The sequence below is a fragment of the Phoca vitulina genome, unplaced genomic scaffold, assembly GCF_004348235.1.
Source record: "Phoca vitulina isolate PV1807 unplaced genomic scaffold, GSC_HSeal_1.0 scaffold33, whole genome shotgun sequence".
In the NCBI taxonomy this organism is placed as follows: domain Eukaryota; kingdom Metazoa; phylum Chordata; class Mammalia; order Carnivora; family Phocidae; genus Phoca; species Phoca vitulina.
The window spans coordinates 16,135,882-16,157,168 of NW_022589736.1; the positions used below are offsets into that span (position 1 = coordinate 16,135,882).

General features: G+C 37.8%; 1 protein-coding gene across 1 annotated transcript; it reads right to left on the minus strand.

Annotated features, from left to right (window-relative positions):
• Window positions 1–1,117: 1,117 nt before the first annotated feature.
• On the minus strand, window positions 1,118–21,097 carry CDNF (cerebral dopamine neurotrophic factor). Its single transcript, XM_032425946.1, has 4 exons — window positions 20,852–21,097; window positions 8,165–8,292; window positions 6,965–7,106; window positions 1,118–2,220 (listed from the first exon to the last, which is right to left on the minus strand). The coding sequence occupies exons 1-4, from the start codon at window positions 20,964–20,966 to the stop codon at window positions 2,042–2,044; spliced, it is 564 nt and encodes a 187-aa protein (XP_032281837.1). The 5' UTR covers window positions 20,967–21,097; the 3' UTR covers window positions 1,118–2,041.
• Window positions 21,098–21,287: the final 190 nt, after the last annotated feature.

The window sequence follows — 21,287 nt, forward strand, 5'->3', positions numbered from 1 at the left end:
ACTTTGTGGAGCTGCCGTATTTACTCCTGCCGGGCTACCTGACTTCTTCTACATGAGAGAAGCAACCCTTGTGTGTTTATTGTTGTTTGTTGTTGTTGTTACATTCAGCTCTAGTGAAAACCTGACTGAGATGGGAAGTTGGAGAAAATAAATCAACTGCGGGATCCAGGGCTCAGGACCCTGCCACTCCAAGTGTGGTGCCTGCAAGAGCCGCACGGGCATCACTCAGGGGCTTGTTAGGAAAGCAGTCTCGGGCCCCACCCAGGCCTCCTGGATCAAAATCCAAACTTTAACAAGGTCCCCGGGTCCCTTGTGCGCACTGTTTGAAAAGTTTCAGTGGCACTGACAGAGTGAATGCTCTATGAAAACCAGACCAAACATCATGGATTTGAATGAACTGCTGGGCAGTGTTCTTATGACCTAGATTTCTATCCTGTCAAAAAAAAAAAAAAACCCAAAAAAACAAAAAACACACAACACTGAGAAAATCAGAAAATCAGACATCAGACATACTTTCAAATGTTAAGTTTCTCAATAGGTTCAAAATGTACTAAAGGAAAACAAATACAAAGGTTACAAAAAGTAAAAAAAAAACACTAAATATGGACTTTTAAAGATATAATTCATAATAAACTAGAGTGCTTTACACATAATGATCAAGCTGTCCAAACCCAGAAACAATAACCTTTTGGTCATTTATTACACCAAAGCTTTTTTATTCTCATTTTTAAGTTACTAACCACCAATTCTCTGACAAGTTTGGTAACATCCCAACTGTCCAACTGAAAATTCATTTACCTGCACAGCATTGAAACATGAAAATTGTACTTTCAGTGTACACATTCAGTCTGGAAAATTTCTCCTCCACTCCCCAAAAGGACTCCCAGTCAGTAAATGCAATTCTCTACACGAACAAGATGTTTTGAATTAATGAAGTTCAGTTAATTTTCAAATAATTTTTCTACAGCAGTATTTTAGATAAAATGTATATACAAAAAAAAAAAAAAGACCAGATTTTAGTTGTACTACTACATGAGTTTCACAACCCTATCCAACCATGTAACCACCACCCCAGTCAAGATATACGACATTCCCATCCCCCCAGAAAGTTCCCTTGAGCTGCTCTGCAGGCCTTCCCCACCTCTGCCTTCCCCCCAGAGGCAGTCACTTGCCCAGGGGGGGTTCTTACTCTGATGTGGACAGAAAATGGAGCCAAGAATGATTTTACAATTTAAAGCTGATAAAATAGTATTAAGAACCATAGAGCTCTATGTTGCCTGCAGGTGCTTTTACCATGCTTTAATCAAAAGCTCGTCTAATGTGTGGTAGCAAGGAATACAGAACACCTTGAGCTTAGTTCAGTTAACAGTGTGAGTGTTGATACAATTTGCTAAAACACTGACTCTATTTAAGTGGAGTCTTGATCTGTTTTCTTGAAGTAGGTATAGATAGGTTTTAAATAGGTATTCCTTCTTTGGGGAAATCCTAATTTCAAATACTGCCTCCTGCCCTCCCATATGGGATACCAAAAAGAGCCAGAACGTAGAGTGATTTGCAGTTGAATGTACAAAGTTTACTTTTTAAAACCTTTGATTATGCCATGTTATTGTTTTGGATTGAAGGTGGGAGTTAGGTAGGCCAAACTTTGTTTCTTTTATCCTAAACCAATATATTTAACTAAAACTTAATACACAGAGAGCAGCCTCTGAGCACTGTCTTCCTTCTTTGAATCGACTACTCCATCAATTTTTCAGTAGTTCACATTTCCCACTTTTAAGGAAATGGGCAAAGACAATATATATAATCCTTACAAAAATGATAAGAAAAGCACTGTTAGGTTTGGGTACCCTGCAAATGGAAGAGACCACTAATATTAGCAGTTTTCATCGTAAATCCAAGTAACCAATTCTTGGTTGGTTGTGTTACCAAAGCAAAAAGTATGAGACCACATACAGCGCAACTCCCAGTTACTCTTAACCAACAAGTCCATATCCTGGAGAGTCACTGTGTCTCTCCTTGATGGCACATCGGCATCGGAGGGTCACAGCTCTGTTTTGGGGCGGGCTGCTGCATACTTGGGTGCCAGTTCAGTGATGAGATTCACATAGTCAGTTTTTTCCGCACAGGCTCTGCACCCCTCTCCCCAGCTGTGCAGTATCTGTTTCAGCTCTGCTACCCTCATCTTTGACAGGTCCACTGATGCCAGGTCCAATTTCTTTTCTAAACAACAAAAAGGAAAAGCACGGTTTTTAAAAAAAAACCAAAACAACCGTGAAACACTTAGAAAGGCCAGTGGTGTTTCCTATCTTGGTGCCGACTACCCTATGTTCCAAAGTGGGGAACAGTTCTAATTTCTATGGAAACCAAGACATACCTAAGGAAAATACGTTATGTACAAAGCTATTGGGATCATTAGTGTTCTATTCAACTCGCTTTCCATGGAATTATACTTGCTTCAAAACAGGGGCCTGGGTAGCTTTGCAGAATTTTGTGACCACGGCTTCTCAAGACCATAATTACTAAAATGACTACATTGCATCCTAATTGCTGCTCCTAAGATACAAAGAAGAGAATTGATAAATGGCAGTGCCTTGGGATGGTCTTGAGTGTGGCCAGATGAAAGTCTTAGATTGTAATTAACTAGAAAGTGATGGTTTGCTTTCTATACGAAGACATGTCTGCATTAAAACAGATGGACATACCTATTACAAAGCATTATCGAGTTTTTAAATACAAATTTAAGACACCAAAACACATGAATAAAATTAAGAGCATTCTCATTGGTCCTTAATTGTTTGGGATCTCTGCTTGAACTCACCTGATCCTCTGTCCCTACTGGGATTACAAAATCATCACAGCATTCATTGACAGTCTTTTGGGATATACCCACTTTTCTAATGCTGGCGCTTTGGTGCCAACCAATCTGGCTCCTAGCCTTCTTGCCAGTAACCAGCAGGAACACTTGTCATTAACATCCAACTCCTCTAGAAAGACTACTGTTTCCATTTACTACCTGCAGACAATGTGAAGAACTCAGCTACTTCTCTATTGTCAGACCCAAAAATAGGAAAAACAAACAAACAAAGCTCATCTATAACATACTCATGATTATAATTTCCCTGTCAGAATGGGGAAATTCTTTTCTTTCCCCCTCCCCCATGACCAGGTGTGTCCTTGAACATGGATACAACATTGAAGTTTGCTTATTAGTGGCAGCCCAGGACTTTTGCAGCTTGACTTCTCTTGAGGAACCCTTTCCTTTTTTCCCTTGCATAATAAAACACAGCATTTGAAAGCCTGTTATCAACCTAACATAGTGGTCAAGTGACTTATCAAAAATTTCCAGTTAGTGTGCTCAAATCTTAAAAGTTGGATTTTATACTTAGGAATAAATTTAACCAAAGAGGTGAAAGATCTATACACTGAAAACTACCAGAATAAACTGAAGAGAACACAAATGGAAAAACATCCTGTGTTCATGGACTGGAAGATTAATATTGCTAAAACGCCATCCTACCCAAAGCCATCTACAGCTTCAATGCAATCCCCATCGAAATTCCAATGGCATTTTTCACAAAAAACAGAAAAAATAACCCCAGTTTGTATGGAACCACTAAAGACCCTGAATAACCAAAGCAATCCTCAGAAAGAACTAAGCTGGAAGCATTGCACTCCCTGATTTCAAACTATACTATAAAACTATAATAAAACAGTGTGGTACTGGCATAAAAACAGACACAGATACTAATGGAGTAGAATCAAAAGCCCAGAAATTAACCCTTGCATATAAGGTCAACTAATATTTGACAGAGGAACCAAGAATATTCAATGGGGAAAGAACAGTCTCTTCAATAACTGGTGTTTGCAAAACTGGATAACCACATGTGGAAAAAATGAAACTGGACCCCTGTTTTATATCACTTAGGAAAATTAACTTGAAATGGATTAAAAAGTTAAACATAAAGCCCGAAACCATAAAAATCCAAGAAGAAAACATAGGGAAAGTCTCCTTGACATTGGTTCTGGCAATGATTTTTTGGATATGACACCAGAGCAAACAAAAACAAAAATCAGTAAGTGGGACTACATCAAACTAAAAAGTTTCTGCACAGCAAAGAAGCCATCAACAAAATAAATGGCAAGTTATGGGATGTGAGAAAATATTTGAAAATTACATATCTAATAAGGAGTTAATATCCAAAATATATTAAAAAACTCACACAACCCAATAGCAAAGAAATCCCAAACAATCTGAATAAAAAAATAGGCAGAGGAACTGAATAGATATTCTTCCAAAGAAGACATACAAATGGCCAACAGGTCCCTGACAAGGTACTCAGCATCACTGACCATAGGGAAATGCAAAACAGCACTACAATGAGGTATCACCTCACATTTGTTAGAATGGCTGTCATCAAAAACCTAAGAGATAGCAAGTGTTGGAAACAATTTAGAAAAAAATCACTCTTGCTGGCAGTATAAGTTAGTACAGCCACTATGGAAAAGAGAATGGAAGTTCCTTTAAAAATTAAAAGTAGAACTACCAAATGATCTAGCAATCCCACTTCTGGGTATATATCAAAAGGAAATGAAAATAGGATATCAAAGAGATGTCTGCACTTCCATGTTCATTGCAGCATTATTCACAACAGGCAAGATATGAAAACAACCTAAGTATCTATCAACAGATGAATGAATAAAAAAGATGTGATGTATGTGTGTGTGTGTGTGTGTGATGCACACGTATACACATACAACGGAATGTTATTCAGCCATGAGAAAGGAAACCTTGCCACTTGCGACAAGAATGGACTAAGTAAAATAAGTCAGAGAAAGATAAATACTGTATGATGTCACTTATACATGGAACCTAAAAAAGCCAAACTAATAGAAACAGAGCGTAGGATGGTGTTTACCAGGGTCGGGTGGGTGGAGAAATTAAGATGCTGGCAAAAGGGTACGAACTTCCAGTTACAAGTTCTGGGAATCTAATGTACACCATGGTAGTTATGGTTAATACTATATTATATACTTGAATGTTGCTAAGAGGGTAGACCTTAAATGTTCTCATCACAGAAAAGATATGGTAATTATAAGACATGATGGAGGTGTTAGCCAACACGATGGTGATAATATTGCAATATCTAAGTGTATCAAGTCAACATGTTGTACACCTTAAACGTGCACTATGTTTTATGTCAATTATATCTTAATAAATCTGGAAAAAATAAATAAAAGTTAAATTTTAAAGCCTTTTTTATTTGGATGGTCAGCTATACCCTGTGCTCAGGGGACCCTTCAATTTTTATAGTGATCCCCATCCTTTAAAAAAAATAGATCTAGCAAAAACATACTTTCAGGTCAAAAGCCAAATGACACCCTCCTAATTGAAAACATAATCCCACTCTATACTTACCTTGTTTGCTCATTTCATGGCTGACTTAATAAAATACCTTTAAACATAGACGCTTTTATAGCGCAAATTATTAATATCCCACCATTTGAAGCCCTGTTCAATCTCAACTTTCCTGCCAACCATAAGCTGGGAAGGAGAATTTAGAACTGCTGGTCTATTCAAGATAAATTATTGAAGGAAAAAGAAAACACTTTCTTGCGAGTGTCAGTAGTGTCTTTGAGTTTTTCTAGAGAACTTGGCATCTGACATTAATTTTAAAAGAGGAAAAACTCTGTAACCCTAAAACTATAAGGAAAACGTTGATCCCCAAATTAAAACTAGTTCATGGCTCCCCAAGGGCCTCTAGTGGCCAGCATTGCCAAAAGATTAGTAACAATGCATTTCTTTTCAATAATATCTGAATAATTTTTCTATTATTCAAGGAGCCAAGTAGGATCCCTTGTATATAGCAGATGTTATTCCAAGTACATTTGTCAAATGAAAGAATCAAGACAGGTTTGTCCCTTTTGTGAATATTGTTTATATGAACTCAATGATTCCTGCCTCTACTTCATTACTTGGAAGCCAATAAAAACAGAATGCTTCCCCATAATCACCACCTTGGAGATTAGGGCTTGCCCTTGGCAAATTAAGAAGTAGGTTGTCTTTGGTATCTTCTGACCTTAAACCTATTTAAAGCCAGCTTTGTCACTATGGTGCATAGGCATATTACACAGCTATGTTGGAAAATAAGACTAAAATAATTCAGAGTTGGGTGCTAATTACTTAGGTAGTTTATAATACTACATTGGGTCTGTAACATAAAACAATGACTTAAGCAAAAGAAGTGAGTCTTTCCTGGTAAAATCTCAGGTGTTAAGGACAGGCTAAGGGAGGGATGCCCCGGGCTTTCAACACACCTATTCAGTGTACCCAAAAGGCTGACCCAGATACAAATCCTCAGTACTGTATAAGAATAGATCTATATCTGTGAAATTCATAAGGCCAAGGATAATGTTTTAAATAGGACATCTCCTCCCTTTCCTCACTGTTTACTTTCGGCACCCTCGATAAGCTTACTTCATAAAACACAACCCGACTTGATGTGAATAACCTATTTCCTAAAATTTAAAACCGGCAAGATGGTAGACAAATCTAGGGGAAAAAGATACAGTCCATGTTTAAAACTTCAAAGTCCCGACATGGCCCTTGAATAGATGCAACTTTTGTCTTAATAGGTTACCAAGAGCTAAATCACCATGAATAGCTGCTCCCTTTACATTTGGAATTTTTCCTTGACACACATAGTTGACATTGCCTTGGTGATTTAAGAGTTTAAACCTGGCTATCCGGGTTGGCATTTTTACTGAATGCTGATTGTGCCAGTCTTCATTTCTCTTCCCCAAAGGAGCTCAGATGGTGCTAGGCACCATTCAGCAGCCCAGCAACCTACTGGCGAGTGGGGATTGCCTTCCCTCCTCCCACCGACTTTTTAGAAACAGGGACCTTGGTTTGGAGAACGGGCAATGCTCTGGACATATTGGAAAAATACATTTGTGTCCATTATACCATATTTCAGTTCACAGATCTGGCTGTCCATCTTCTTGAGCTTCTCGCAAATCTTTGGTGCAGGCATATGCACGCTCATTGGGCGGGCGACCTCATTGAGGATCTTTGTGGCTGCATCCTTCGTTGCGCCTAGATAATAGCACTGAAGGAGTACAAAGAGAATTTAGTGTCCTGGGTGATGAAAAAAAGTAGTTAATATAGTTTGGAGAAGTGAGAAAGAGGCTAACCTAGTTTTCATGGCCCAGCTATTAAATTTTAACCCCTGCTGACTCAGGCACCAGAAAACAAATGATTCCATCCCCGTGATCATGTTAATTAGAAGTGCCCTACAATTCACACGATGCTCAAAGACTAATAAGAGCCAACGTTTGCTAAGTGTTTTCTCTGTGCCAGGCACTGCTCTCGGGGCTTTAAAGGTCTTAACTTATTGAATTCTCACAACAGTCCTGTGAAGTAAGTACTATAATTATCCCCATTTTACACCCAAGTCACCTGAAGGTCACCAGCTGGTAAGCAGAAGAGACGGAATTTAAACAGCGAGCATTTTGGCTCTAGAGTCCATGTCCTTCTCCATCATGCTATGCTGCCTTTCCAGCTGCCTAACTGAGACAATTTACATTTAAAAATATGAAACTTAATGGCACAAATAAATGTTGAGAGTTTTACAATGTGTCAGTGTTGAACAGTCAACAATGCAGATTTAACTGACAAATTGAACATGAAAATTTTAGGCAAAATGAATTGGCCTGCAATGATCTGTAGTGAAATAAAACACTTTAATGAAAAGTCATCTGTGTAAACCCAGGAAACACCATTATAAGAGAATATAAATACTTCATTAGTTATGTATAAATGATGTGATAAAAATGTTTGGACAGGTTTAACTAATAGTCTTGGTAACAAATGAAGAGTCTACCCACTGTTAACCCAGGACAGAAAATTCTCATGAGGAATTTGTGTAACTTTACTTAAAACATGGAATTACTTGTCTATTCAGAAAGCAAAATGAAACCAGATACATTCTAAATGAAAATACATAGGACTACATTTCACTGGATGATCAATTTCTGCCTGCTGTCTACAATGAACATGCTTGAGGCAAGCATTTAAGCAGGAGAACATTAAGACTAAGATGAGAAATGAAACTATTAACAGTTTCTTCAAGCATAAGGGAAAATGAACAGGGAAAATTTACTATACCAGGCGGTTTTCTTTTCCTTTGACATCCAAGCAAAAGCTGACCAATTCCTTTTCTATGGTGTCCAGGGAAAAGTTGACTCCTCTGGCTATCAAGGAGTTATAGAATCGGTTCAAGAATTCTTTACATACTAGAAGGATCAAAGAAATTATGTAGTTATGTACAAAATAACCATGACCACACCTATGTGTATGCCCCGCTTACCAAATAAAAAAGTTAAATATGATTCAACACATTGTGACAATGGATTCAAATTATAAGTAAGAATTGTTTGGGGTCTATAGCTATTTGCTTAGAATTGGGCCTTGAATAATACGAACTTATCGAAGCAATCAATCTTTGGAACCAACTTGAACCTAAAATGAGACTTTTCCCACAAAAGTTAACCCTAAAAGAGAATATAGCTTTATATAGGATACGATTCTTGGGACAGCTTTGTTTAAAGCACAGAGAAAAACCTGAATACATATCTTAAATGAAACCCCTTGGTAGTCTGCCTAGGTCTGTAAGTTCTATCATCATGAACCTAAGTGAAACTCCAATTTTAACAATCATATTCAATCCCAGCATCCAAAGCCAGAGAAGAAGCAGAGGAGCTAAGAAGTGGCACAGGCAATAACCATAGTTAACATTTGTTGGGTGCTTAAAGGTGCTGGCGCCGTTCTAATGTATGTTATTAACTCATTCAAGTCTCAGAACAAAGCTATGCTGTAGACCCATTACTATCCTTATTTTACAGGTAAGGTAACTGAGTCAAAGAGAGGCCAGTTAACTTGCCTAATAAGTGCTAGAGAGGGAATTAGATCCCAGGCCATTTGACACTGGCCCTACACACTTATCCATTAGGTACCTCTGCAGTAGGAGGATACTGCTTTTCCCATGTTGCTTTTCCAGATGGGGCAAGTGTCTGGCCCTAGCAAGCAGAGAGGGAAATGGAGGCCAGAAGCTTATGCTGGAAAACAGTGGCCCTAGTATTAGAGACAGAATTCTAGAGAAACATACTAAGGAAGAGTGGAGAGTGCTCCAGCCCTTGGTTCTATCCCTACTCTTGATTCATGGTATTAACTAAAACCAGGTAATGTGCTGCCATCCCCATATTCAAGGGTCTTATCTATCTGTCTGGTAAATGAGGCAAGATCCACCGATCACCCTAATACACAAACTAGACACCTACTGTAGTTTAAACTATGTTCATCTGATTAAATTACTTTATTTAATAAACATTTATTGACCACTTCCTATGTATAAAACACCTTAGGAAGCCCTACTAACAGATAAACTTCAGGAAGGAGGCAAGATCCAGAAAGGAGAATCAGGTTGCAAGAAGGAATATGAGAAGAAAAAATGGCAAGTGGGAGAGAAATCTAAATCAAGATTAACTGTGTAACAATAATAATAAACATGTAGGGGAATAAGCATAAGGTAAAATCCCAAAACAGGACAATCCTAACACATAAGATGAGAAATACAAGAAAATTCACTTGAAACTTCCTAAGATCCTTTATCATCCAGAAGAGGGTGGAGAAATATCACTGTTAAGTCATAATAATTTTTAGCCAATTACTCATGTTAACAACGTAAGGGTAGTAAATAAAAAATATAAACAGATTGCTGTCAGATCCGTATTGGTGCAGGGTATGGGAAGGGATTGTTCAAACATTATCAGTCCACTGGAAGACAGAAAAGTTTAAAAAAAAAAAGAAAAAGAAAGAAAGCACAATACATTTTTTTAAAAAAAAACATGAAATTAAGTGGGAAAAATAAACCCAAATATATCATTAATTACAATAAGCATGAATATTAAACTTGCAGTTATAGAACAGGATTTTTCAGAGCAGAACTATCAAAAATTCAATTATCTGCTGTTTATAAGAGTCACATAAAAAGTATGAGACTACAACAAAAGGTTGAAAAAACAAAAAACAACAACAAAATTGAGGAGATTTTAAAAATAATAAGATATGCCTAGAAAATGCTAACCAAAATCTGCTTTAGTCCTATAAAGCATTTTTGAGAATAACAACAGTCACTACTAACCATAAAATGAACCATTTACCAGAAATACCAAAATAAATGTTCTAAACTAATGTACAGTCATTAACATAGCTTAATAATACAGAAAATCCTGATAGAATTATAAGAAGAAATTGACAAATTCACAATAACAGTAGATGGTTGAACATCCTCACAGCAATCATTTGATCAAATTGACCAAAAGTTAATAAGGACATTAAATATTTGAGCACTATTCACAAGTTTGACCTTATAACATATGGAACCCTTCTCCCCCAAATTAGAGAACCCACATTCTTTTCAAGAAAATATGTAATATTTACATTAATTTGCCAGGTAGTAGGCCAAAAAGCAGTTCTCAATAAGCACCAAAAAACCCGTACTACGCAGGCCACATTCCCCGAATATAATTAGAAATCAGTAACAAAAATAATATGATCCAACTGAGTGTCTGCCCTCCTTATGCCTAGAAATTTTTAAAACACATACTTCTAACTAATCCATGGGTCAAAGAAAAAGTAGTAAGTAACAGAAATGTACAATTTTTAGTACTTAATTCCAGTAAAAATACTATATATAAAACTTAAGGATTACAGTTTAGCAGTACTTACAAAGAAATTCATAACATTATTATCTTTCAAAAGAAAAAAAATGAAAAATTAAAGAGTAAGCATTCAACTTAAGTTTTTAAAAGTATAACTATATAAACCAAAAGAATATAGAAACTACTGATAATAAAACCACATAAATTAAGTAGAAAAAATAAAAATAAATGAAACTAATGGTCAGTAAAGATAGATAAGTTCTTACAAAGGAAAAAAGTGATAAAGAATTTTTTTAAGTGGTAAATCAAATAATATTCAGACAACCAAATAACAAGTAAGAACTCTTGGTAATTAAAATATGATCTCTAAATTAAAGAAAAAAGTTGACCAGATTTATTTAGGGGATCAAGTTGGGGGGAAAAATCACCAGGAAGTAGACCAAAAGACAAAGAGGTGGAAAATGATTAATGAAATTTAAGAAATTCAGGAAGACAAATACCTAAATAATATGAGCTTCAAAAAGATAGAAGGGGGAATTGTCAAAGAACCAATATAGGGAATATTCTCATTAGTGGAAGACACGAATATCTGGATTGACAGACCCACAAAATTGAAAAAGATCTATATCAACACATAAAAATCAAGAAACTTTAGAACACTGGTGAAAAAGAAAAGATTCTATAATTCTGCTGAAATCTAAAATAGCTCTAATAACAATTATGAAATAGAGTGTCATTAGATTTCTTAACCCTGGAAACTATAAGAAAATAGCTTAATGTCATCAAAATTCTACAGAAAATATGTTTTCCACCTAGAATTCTATAAACAGTCAAGCTATTCATTAAAATGTCAAAGTAAATAAAGTCATTTTCAACATTCAAGATCTTAAAATTATATTATCATGTGCTGTTTTTAAGGACAGTAGGCTTCACCAAAACATAAGAGTGAACCAATCAAAGGAATGCCTTGGGTTCCAGGAAACAAAGGTCAAACACAACAAAGAGACCAAGGAAATTCCCAGGAGGGGAGGGAGTCTTAGGACAACAGTGGTGTAGCTGGCTGGAGAGATGCCTGTCCAGGTTAAAGCAGGACACAGAGAGTCCCAGGAATGATGCCACCAAGCAGAAAATCAAACTAATAGACTACCTGATGTGGTTAACTTGTTCAGAGATGATTTTCAGTTCTGTCGGGGGGGGGAGGAGATATATATATATATATTTTTTAATTTATTAAAATTATTTATTTAATTTTATTTATCATTTAATAATTATTATTTAATAAATGTATTAATCACATATAATTATTATTTAATAAATTTATTAATTTATCATATATATGATAAATTAATGATTGGAACAAAAATTAACCAAAGAAAATGGAGGCAAGTTTTAATTCAAGGGGAGAAAGATATACATGAAAGATGAAATTCTGGTGCACTAGACAACTGACCTTTGAATAATATTTACATGACACAACAATATAAACCCTGAGATTTATTTTTACCCCAAGTGGTGATATAAATGTATGTAAAATGGGGGAATGGGTGTGCAAGAGACAAATGTGGGTGGGTGTAATAGATCCAAAACTTCATTTTTAAAAGATAATAAAAGTGCCAAACTGGAAAAGAATATTTTAAGCAGTTTATTTAGATTAATAAAGATATGTTTCAGATGAAGCAGCTAAACTACTTGGAAGTAGCTGCAGAGGAAAGCACTATCTAGAGAAGAATGGATAGGGGCTTAACATTTTCCAATATAGGCCCAGGAAAAAAAATTTACATTTTAAACTTCTGCATATACATAACTATTTCATAATAAAAAAGGAGACATACCTAGAGAGAGAATAGAGACTTTAAAATCATAAGAAAACACCATAAGAAAAGCTTTATTTCAATAAATTCCGAAACAGCATAGACAACATCCTAGAAAAGTATAACAAAAATAAACTTACATAGAAATAAGAACCTGAACCGACCTAAAAGCCATTTTAAAAAATTGAGGCAGTAATTAAAAATCTACCAAGGAAAAAAAGAACCCAGCTATCAGAACTATTTTATATAAACTATCACAGAGACAAGAATAGCAAAGGAAAAGAAAGAAAGGAAAGAAAACCTCCCAAACTTTAATGAGATTGGCCAAACCTTGACATCAAAACCAGGCAAGGACAATATGAGACAAAAATGACTGGCCAATTTCACGTTTTGAAAATAAAATGCACATTAAAAAAATCATAATCAAGGAAGAATCACATCAGTGACCAAGATGTTTTAAAATTAGAAAAGCTAATAATTCAATTTATTATAGGATCATTTCAATAGATGTATATGTATTTAATAAAATCGAATTTCTGTTCATGATTAAAGCAAGCATCCATATAAAGACATTCTTAATAAGACAGCATTATGCAAAATTGCTGAATATCAGATTAATACAAAGAAACAATGAGGAACCTGCAAATTTAAAATAAGAAATCATTTACAATCGTGACAAAAATTCCAGTGTAACTAGGAATAAATTTAATGAAATATATCAAGACTTTGGAAGAAAAAATTATAAAACTTGATCAAAAGATCTCAAAGTAGACCTCAGAAATGGAAAAATAAACCATGTTAATGGATGGGAAGAGTCAATATTATGGATTATAATTATTTTTAAGTAAATCTATACATTTAATGTTATTCCAGGGGCACTTGGGTGGCTCACTCGGCTAAGCTCCGCCATGATCCCAGGTCATGATCCCAGGTCATGATCCTAGGCTCCCTGCTCAGCAAGGAGTCTGCTTCTCCTCCTGCCTCTCCCCTTGGCTTGTGCTCACTCTCTCAAATAAATAATGTTGTTCCAATCAAAATCCCAATAGGACTTTTATAGATTTTACAACCTGGTCCAAAAATACATACGAAGAAACAAGAGCAAATGAAAGTCAAGAAACGTTTGAAGAAGAAGAAAAAAAAGAGGGGCGCCTGGGTGGCTCAGATGGTTAAGCATCTGCCTTCAGCTCAGGTCATGATCTTCCGGTCCTGGGATCGAGCCACACATTGGGCTTCCCGCTCAGCGGGGAGCCTGCTTCTCCCTCTCCCTCTCCCTCTCCCTCTGCTTGTGCTCTCTCTGTCTCTCTCTCTCTCAAAATGAATAAATAAAATCTTTTTTTTTTTAAAAAAGGAGTTTGAGGAGTAGACGTTATCATCTATCAAGATTTAGTTCTAGAGCTACAGCATTGAAAACACTGTGGGAATGGCACAGAAATAGACCAGGAGACCTAGTCTAGAAACAAATGCACAAATAGAGTCTAGAAACAAATGCACAAATCTAGAGAAGGTTGGTAAAGGATGGAAGTGATGCTAAAAATCAATAGAGGATAAAATTTTACTAGTCAATAAATGGTACTAAGACAACTCACCACTGAAAAAGATAAACTTAGATCTCTATCTAAAACTACATGCAAACATAAATCCCAGGTGAATAAAGATTTATATGGGAAGAGCAGCACTACAAAACTTTTAGAAGAAAACCCAGGAAAGCATCTTCATGACATCAGGATAGAGAAGAAATATTTCTTTTTTTTTTTTTAAAGATTTTATTTATTTATTTGACAGAGAGACACAGTGCAAGAGAGAACATAAGCAGGGGGAGTGGGGGGGGAAGCAGGCTCCCCACTGAGCAGGGACCCCGATGCGGAGCCCGATGCGGGGCTCAATCCCAGGACCCTGGGATCATGACCTGAGCCGAAGGCAGACGCTTAACGACTGAGCCACCCAGGCGCCTCAAGAAGAAATATTTCTTAAAGAAGTTACCAAAACACAGATCATACATTGGATTACAGCAAAATTAAACACTTTTGTAATGCCAAAGAAATCATAACAAAAGATAAGACAAGTCACAGACTGGAGGAAGATATTTACAACTTATGTAACTGACTAAAGATTAATATCTAGAATACATGAAAAATTGCTATGGTCATACCCTTGGGTCCAGTCATTACCAATGACTATAATCTCTCTATAATTTTAGTTGAAACATCCCATTGTCTGACCATCACCTCCTATCTCTCCAGCTCATGTCCTCTAACACCCAATGCCCAAGTTCTCCAACCCCACCAGGTCATACAATCCATTGATTTTCCCACCTTTTTCACCACGCTTCCTTACTCAGTTTAGATTCCATGTTCTACAGTATAGTCACTTCTTTGCACATAAATTCAATTCTCTTGCATCTCCCTCCCTCATTGTATGCACCTGGAAAAACCCTAACCCTAGTTAAAACCAACTCTCCACCCAGTTTGTACCTACACTCACTGAACATAACTGGAGGAAGTAACACAGTGGTGCTCATTGGCCTCACTTTAAATTCATGACACTAATTTCCAGTAAGCCATCAGGGCTGTTCAACAACCCTACTCCATTGGCCATACTCACACTGTATCCAACTCCCCAAATGACAATTGCAAAGCTGCTCTCTCTTCAAAGCTTGTCTAACACCTCCACCCCATCCTCACTCCCACCTCATGATCCTGCATCCTATTTTTCTGAGGAACGAAAAGCAACAGGAGAGAAGTCTCTCCTGCTTCTGCTGTCCCATCAACCACACCTGTACCTGCATATTCTGCCTTAATTCTATGAACGAACTTTGACAACCCCTCCACCTGCTATGGAGACCCTATCAACTCCCTACTCCTGCACTTCTGCGCTCTCCCTCCTGTCTGGTTCCCCATTAGCCTGCAACATGATGTGTTACTTCTCATATCTTAGAAGCAACAGAAAGATCTCTCAACACCACATTCCCCCCCTCACCACCACCAAATACCACCACATTTGCCCATTCCTCTTTAAGAAAAACAAAGAAATTTTATGCTGTGGTTTCCAAGTCTCTCCTCTCTTCCTCTCCCTCACTCCTCCCACACCTAGTTTAAAGTCAGTGAGTTATAAAAGGTTTGTTGTGAAAGACAAGGTCCTTCGCCTCCCCTTGTTACCTGATTATTTGTTTTTTTGTCTACTTCCTTGTTTTGTCCTGCATGATACTTATAGTCACTTGAAATGTATTTGTGGAGATTATTTGAGGCATAAAATTATGATGTCTTATTTCCATAAAGGATTTGTGTCTGTATTTATCAGGCTTAGGAGCTACTAGGCAGGGACTACTTTAAACTAAATTGACAGCTTGATATTTTCTTGGACCCCTTATGTGAAATTTAGCTGCAAATCCAAGTGAGGACATCTTGTGGTTATAATCTCTCAGAAATGTGTTTATTCGTTCTTCAGTTCTGCTCAGTGTCAAGGAAATTTTCCTTAGAGACCTCTGTGGGTAGAGATGGGTTAGCTTTATTGCTCGTTCAACCTTACACTGAGGGAGTAACACTTTGGGAATCCCAGATTAACAGAGAAGAGTGTCTTAGTAGATTCCTTACCTAAAACAAGTCTTAGGCTTTGCCTTCCATCTCCCTCACACCAAAGATCATCTTTGACTGGCCACTGTCATCTGGGCAGAATGAATGTAAACTCAGTTTACCATTCAGGACTGCTTCTTCCCCTTCAATTTTGCCCTAGTAAATCTTTCTATCTTGTCAGCTCTTGGTTCCTTTATGACGTTTTCATATTTTCTCCTGCAGCATTAGGATTTCTTGGCCAGAGGATTGCTGTAATCTGACCCACTAAGTTCCCAACATTCTGACCAGAGTCTTTAAAAATGAAAGATTATGCTACTTCATAGCTCAACACCCTCCTGTGGTTTTCCATATCACTCAGAGTCTAATCCAGTCTCTAGATTGTCCCACAGTCCCGGATGACCTGACTTTCCACTGCCTCTCACACCTCAGGGTCTGTCACCTCTCCCACTTAAGCCACATTGCTCTGTCCTCAACAAGGTACCTAGATTGGGTGTGAAATGTATTTTTTGGCTGAATAAAAGAGATCCTGCATATCTGTAAGAAAATTGCAGTCCAATAGGGAAAAGTTAAGTTGAAAGTGCATATAATCTATCACCCAGAAATTCTTGCTCTATGACCTAGAGAAATCATCACCAGTGTGCTCTAGGAGACATGTATAAGAATATTCAGAGGACCATTGTTTAAAATTATGTAAAAGTGGGAAGAACCTAACCGAACCTCCAAGAGAGAATAGTTACATACACTGTATTTCACTCAGAAAGTGGAATTCTAGAGGCAAGTTAAAAAGAATGAACTATGTCTGTAGTTATCAACGTATAAAATGCCCCAATATAATGTTGAATGAAAAAGGTTGCAAATGAATATGTACAATGTACAATTATATACAAGTAAGATCAAAAAAATTACATAGATTATTTGTGGATACACACATTTATAGTAAGAGTTCTTTAAAAATGGAAAAGAAGCACACATTAACTTTAGAACAGACATTTCTCCTGGAAAGGGAGAGAAAACAGTGGCTACAAGTGTGTTATTTTATTTTTTAAAGACAGAATGGTAGCAAATGTAGCAAAATATTAACAATGAATCTAGATGCTAGGTATAGGTCATATAAAAATTTTCCTGTATGTTTGAAGTAGTTGCTAATTGATGTTAAAAACTCACCACAATATCTTTGACTGTCACAGAAATCCCCAATATGCTCAATAAAATATTTGGTAATGTTAGTGAAATTGAATTTAAAATTTTAAGGTGAAATCACACATCAATTAAGCAATTATTAGCCAGAGCCCAAAAGGGGAAAACAGTATTTGGAAAATATAATAATGCCACCTGCAGGAAAAGAGCTACAAGCTTTTCAAAAAGATGATGATAAATGCTCAAAATCAGGTTAGTGGAATAATTAAACTGGCAGTGGGCTAGAAACATTATTTTCAACAGTTCCATCCACACCTTCTAAAACTGAAGTCAGTCCCACATTATCTACTTGATTTTGGAGGAAAAATTTAAAAAGACACCAGATTAATCTGGGTGATACCAGGACTAGGGGAGAATTGCTACCTAAGAATATTCATATGTTATAAGGAGTTAAGAGTTTAGAAATAGCCAGAACTTCTTGAATAATTTGTGTACTACTTCATTGTTCCGATTTTATTTTTAATATTTCCTTAAATAATTTAGTTCCCAGCAGTATACTCAGAAGCGGTATAGTTAGTTTTTCAGTGCTTGGGCTCTGAAGGCAGACTCTCTGGGTCCAAATCCTGGCTTTATTGATTACTAACTGTGTGACTTTGGGCCTTTCACTGTTGAATCATCTGACAGTCTAACTTGAAGTCCATCAGTATTTTTTCTCTGGCTATGTTTAAGATTTTCTCTTTGTTTCTTCTTCTTTCTCTCTAGTGATTCATTCTTGACAATTTCTTCAATCTTCTTAGTTATTAATTATTTTATCAGCTGTATCTAATCTTCTATTAATCCCATTAATTTCTATTTGTAGCCATTTAATCTGGTCCTTTTCCAAATATGGTTGGACATTTTTAAGAGTCTTTGCCCTTTATTTATATTTTCAATCCCTTCCTTTATTTCTTAAAACAAAATAAATGTATTTTCTACTCTGTGCCTGATAATTCCAGTACCTGAAGCCTTTCCACTAGTTTCTGCCACTAGTCGAAACTTGCTGTCACTCATGGTGCCCTTCTTCCTCATGGGTGCAAGACTTTTCTGAATGTAAGCTTTATTTCTTAGACTTTAACTATGAGAATTATTTGCAGGCTGGGCTAAAGGTGGATTCCTACAAGTAAGATCAATATTTGCTGATGTCTAAAACCCCATTAAACTAAAATTTCAGTTTGAGATGTTTTGGACCATCCAGGTTGTGTGCATTTGGGCCTCAATGCATATGTGGGCTATCTTGTGATTAGGAGTTATCTGGAGACATTTTTGTTTTCCCTTTTGGTACAAAGTTCAAATACCACAATTGCTTTTAGTCTCTAAGGATGGGGGTAGCGTTGTGGTTATTTCCAGGTCACCTTTTATAATGGAGGTCTAGCTCTTTGGGATTTCAGATAAATTGGAGGAAGACCTTATATTAAACTCCTAACTTGGGAAGGTCCTGGGCTTTGTCTTTATTCTCTTTATTCTACCAAAGCCAGGAAAACCTAAATTCAGATTGCCCGGGTAACAAATGCCCTCAAGGCAAAAGCCACCTTCCCGTTCCTTTTACCTCTTTTAGTTTCCACTTTCACCTTGATTTTTGGCCTCTGGTTATACCTTACTAACTTACTCTTAAAATTATTTTTAGGAGCGCCTGGGGGGCTCATTGGTTGAGCATGACTTTTGATTTCTGCTCAGGTCATGATCTCAGGGGTCCCAGGATAGAGCCCTGAGGCAGGCTCCTCACTCAGCAGGGAGTTTGCTTGTCTCCCTTTCCCTGTGCCCCTCCCCCATCCCTTGCACACACACGCACAAAGTCTCTCAAATAAGTAAATAAATCTTTAAAAATATTTTTACATTTTTTTTTTATTTTATCCAGTGTTTTTAGTTGTTTTCAGCTAGAGGATCAGTCATGTTGTCTTTTAGAGCTCCACGTCCTATTCATTCCTAATGCTATTAATAGGAACAGAACATTAAATATAACAGCCTGTCATTTGTATTTTTAACATTCACCGAGCAATTAGTAAGTACCAGACAATGTTCTAGTGGTTGAAAAACAAAGTCCATACCCTCAAGGATTACATGCTAGGGAATAAATAAAAGTATCTTGTGGCTGTGAAGAAAAACAAACATGGTAATGTGGGTAGAGAGTGACAAGGTAAGTAGTATTATTCTAAATGGAGTGGTCAAGGAAAACCTCTTGGATAAAGTGGTATTTGAGCAGCAACCTTAAGAAAGGGAGAGAAAACCATAAGTGGACTACTTGGGGTAGAACTCTCCAGGCAAAGGGAAGAAGTGCAAAGGCTCTAGTGCAGGAGTGTCCTTGGCAGGTCCAAAAAACAGTCAGGGCACCAGAGTTATGGAAGCAGAGTGACCAAGGGGAGGGAGGATGATAGAAAATGAGGTCTAGTCCAACACACAATAATCACCATATGCTGTAATAAATCTGGGAAAGATGGCATACGCTTCACATTCCACTAATCCAGGGGCTCTGGCTTTTCTGAAATGTTTTCAGATAAACGCTCCAGAAATTAAATTACTAATGAGTAATCAGATCAATTGTTTGTGTCTCACAAATTCTGCTTTAAATGCATAGGATGCAGTTATAAGATTCTTTAAACAAAATTATAACCTAGATGAACAAATATATCTATAGAAAATTTAAAAATGACATCGTGTAGATATTTTCAATTTCTGGAGAGAAGTTTAATTACCGCAGGGCTGGTAGAAAACTGGACTCCAATTCGTAACACCTCATTAAGTTGTTATACAAACTACACTCATCCAGTTATTCAATGTATACTGTGAATCTACAGTTTCCTGTTAAGTAGGGAGTCCCAAGGTTACAGAAGGGTGAGGAGGAGATCCACTTACATAAATTATTTTGGTCAATGAAAAATGGTTGTTACAGCAGTCCAGGAGGAAGGGGCTAGCATAGCCAATTATCTTCTCTAATCTTGTTAACAACCCTCTGAAGTAGGTACTATCACGCAGATTTTGCAAGGAAGGGGCATGGGGGCTCAGAGCAGAAGGGTTGGCGGAACCTAGTCCCACGTGTTCTGATGGCAGTGCCCAGCTTAGGTTCTGCGAGCAGAAGAGGAATCATCCCTGAGTATTCCTCCTAAAGAGTTAATGTACTCCTCTGTAAATCAACTTTACTCGGTAAGTCCTAACAAACGTTACTTTTGTTCTCTGGTTTAAGCCACCTCGACTCAATTACAGACAACTTGTTTTATTTTTCTTTTGGGAGTCAAACAAATTTAAATTTGAAAGACCTCGCCTGGCCAGGGAGGGGCCAGACTCGCTCAGCAGCAGCAGCAGCATGGACGCAGCGCCAGGGTCTTCTGAAGCTGGTTGCGTCTACACAACATCTAATCCAAATCCCAAACAGCCCAAGACCAGAACGCGGCCTCAAGGTGTCACTGGGCCCGGATCGAACTTTTGCCTAGGCCTGGGCGAAGGCGATGGGAAACCAGGGACGGGGACCTCATTTCCTGAGTTAAATGTTATTTATAGCCAGGGCCGGGGGAAGCCAAAGCCGACAACAGCTGCGGGGCAGCGCGGTGCCATCGCCAAGCAAGCAGGTCTCACACCGCTCACCTTCACAGTCGGCCCCTGGCCGTTCCCCGGCCTCCTGGCCCAGCGCCGGCTCCGGGTTAGAGACCCAAAGCCCGGCAAAAAAGGCCACCACTGCGGCTGGGCCCGTGCACCACATGCTGAGCCAGCCGCTCCAAACGCCTCGCCACCCGCGTCCACCGCCAGCCACGGTGCTACCGCCCGGGGCCGTTACAGGACGCCGAGGAGCCGAGCGAGTGGTCGGGGAAAAATCTGCCGGGAGTTGCTAGGCCAAATGACGCAATTCAATCATGAGTTTCCATTGGCTTTCAGGTAAGGACCTAGAAGGGGGCGGGACGAAGAAATCCCTTCCAGGCCCTCCCCGACTGGCGCGTGCGCACTCTCGCACACGCGCTGCCGTGCCGGCAGGGCGGGGTGGGAGGACGCACTAAAGCTATTCGCCGGCAGTCCGAGAGGAAAG

What these genes read in the sequence shown, in the direction of transcription:
- CDNF (XM_032425946.1), bottom strand. Translation starts at nt 20,966, where the DNA reads ATGTGGTGCACGGGCCCAGCCGCAGTGGTGGCCTTTTTTGCCGGGCTT. An exon ending in GCCAGGGGCCGACTGTGAAG is followed by an intron (nt 8,293 to 20,851) that starts GTGAGCGGTGTG and finishes TGATCCTTCTAG; the next exon opens with TATGTAAAGAATTCTTGAAC. An exon ending in AAGGAAAAGAAAACCGCCTG is followed by an intron (nt 7,107 to 8,164) that starts GTATAGTAAATT and finishes GTACTCCTTCAG; the next exon opens with TGCTATTATCTAGGCGCAAC.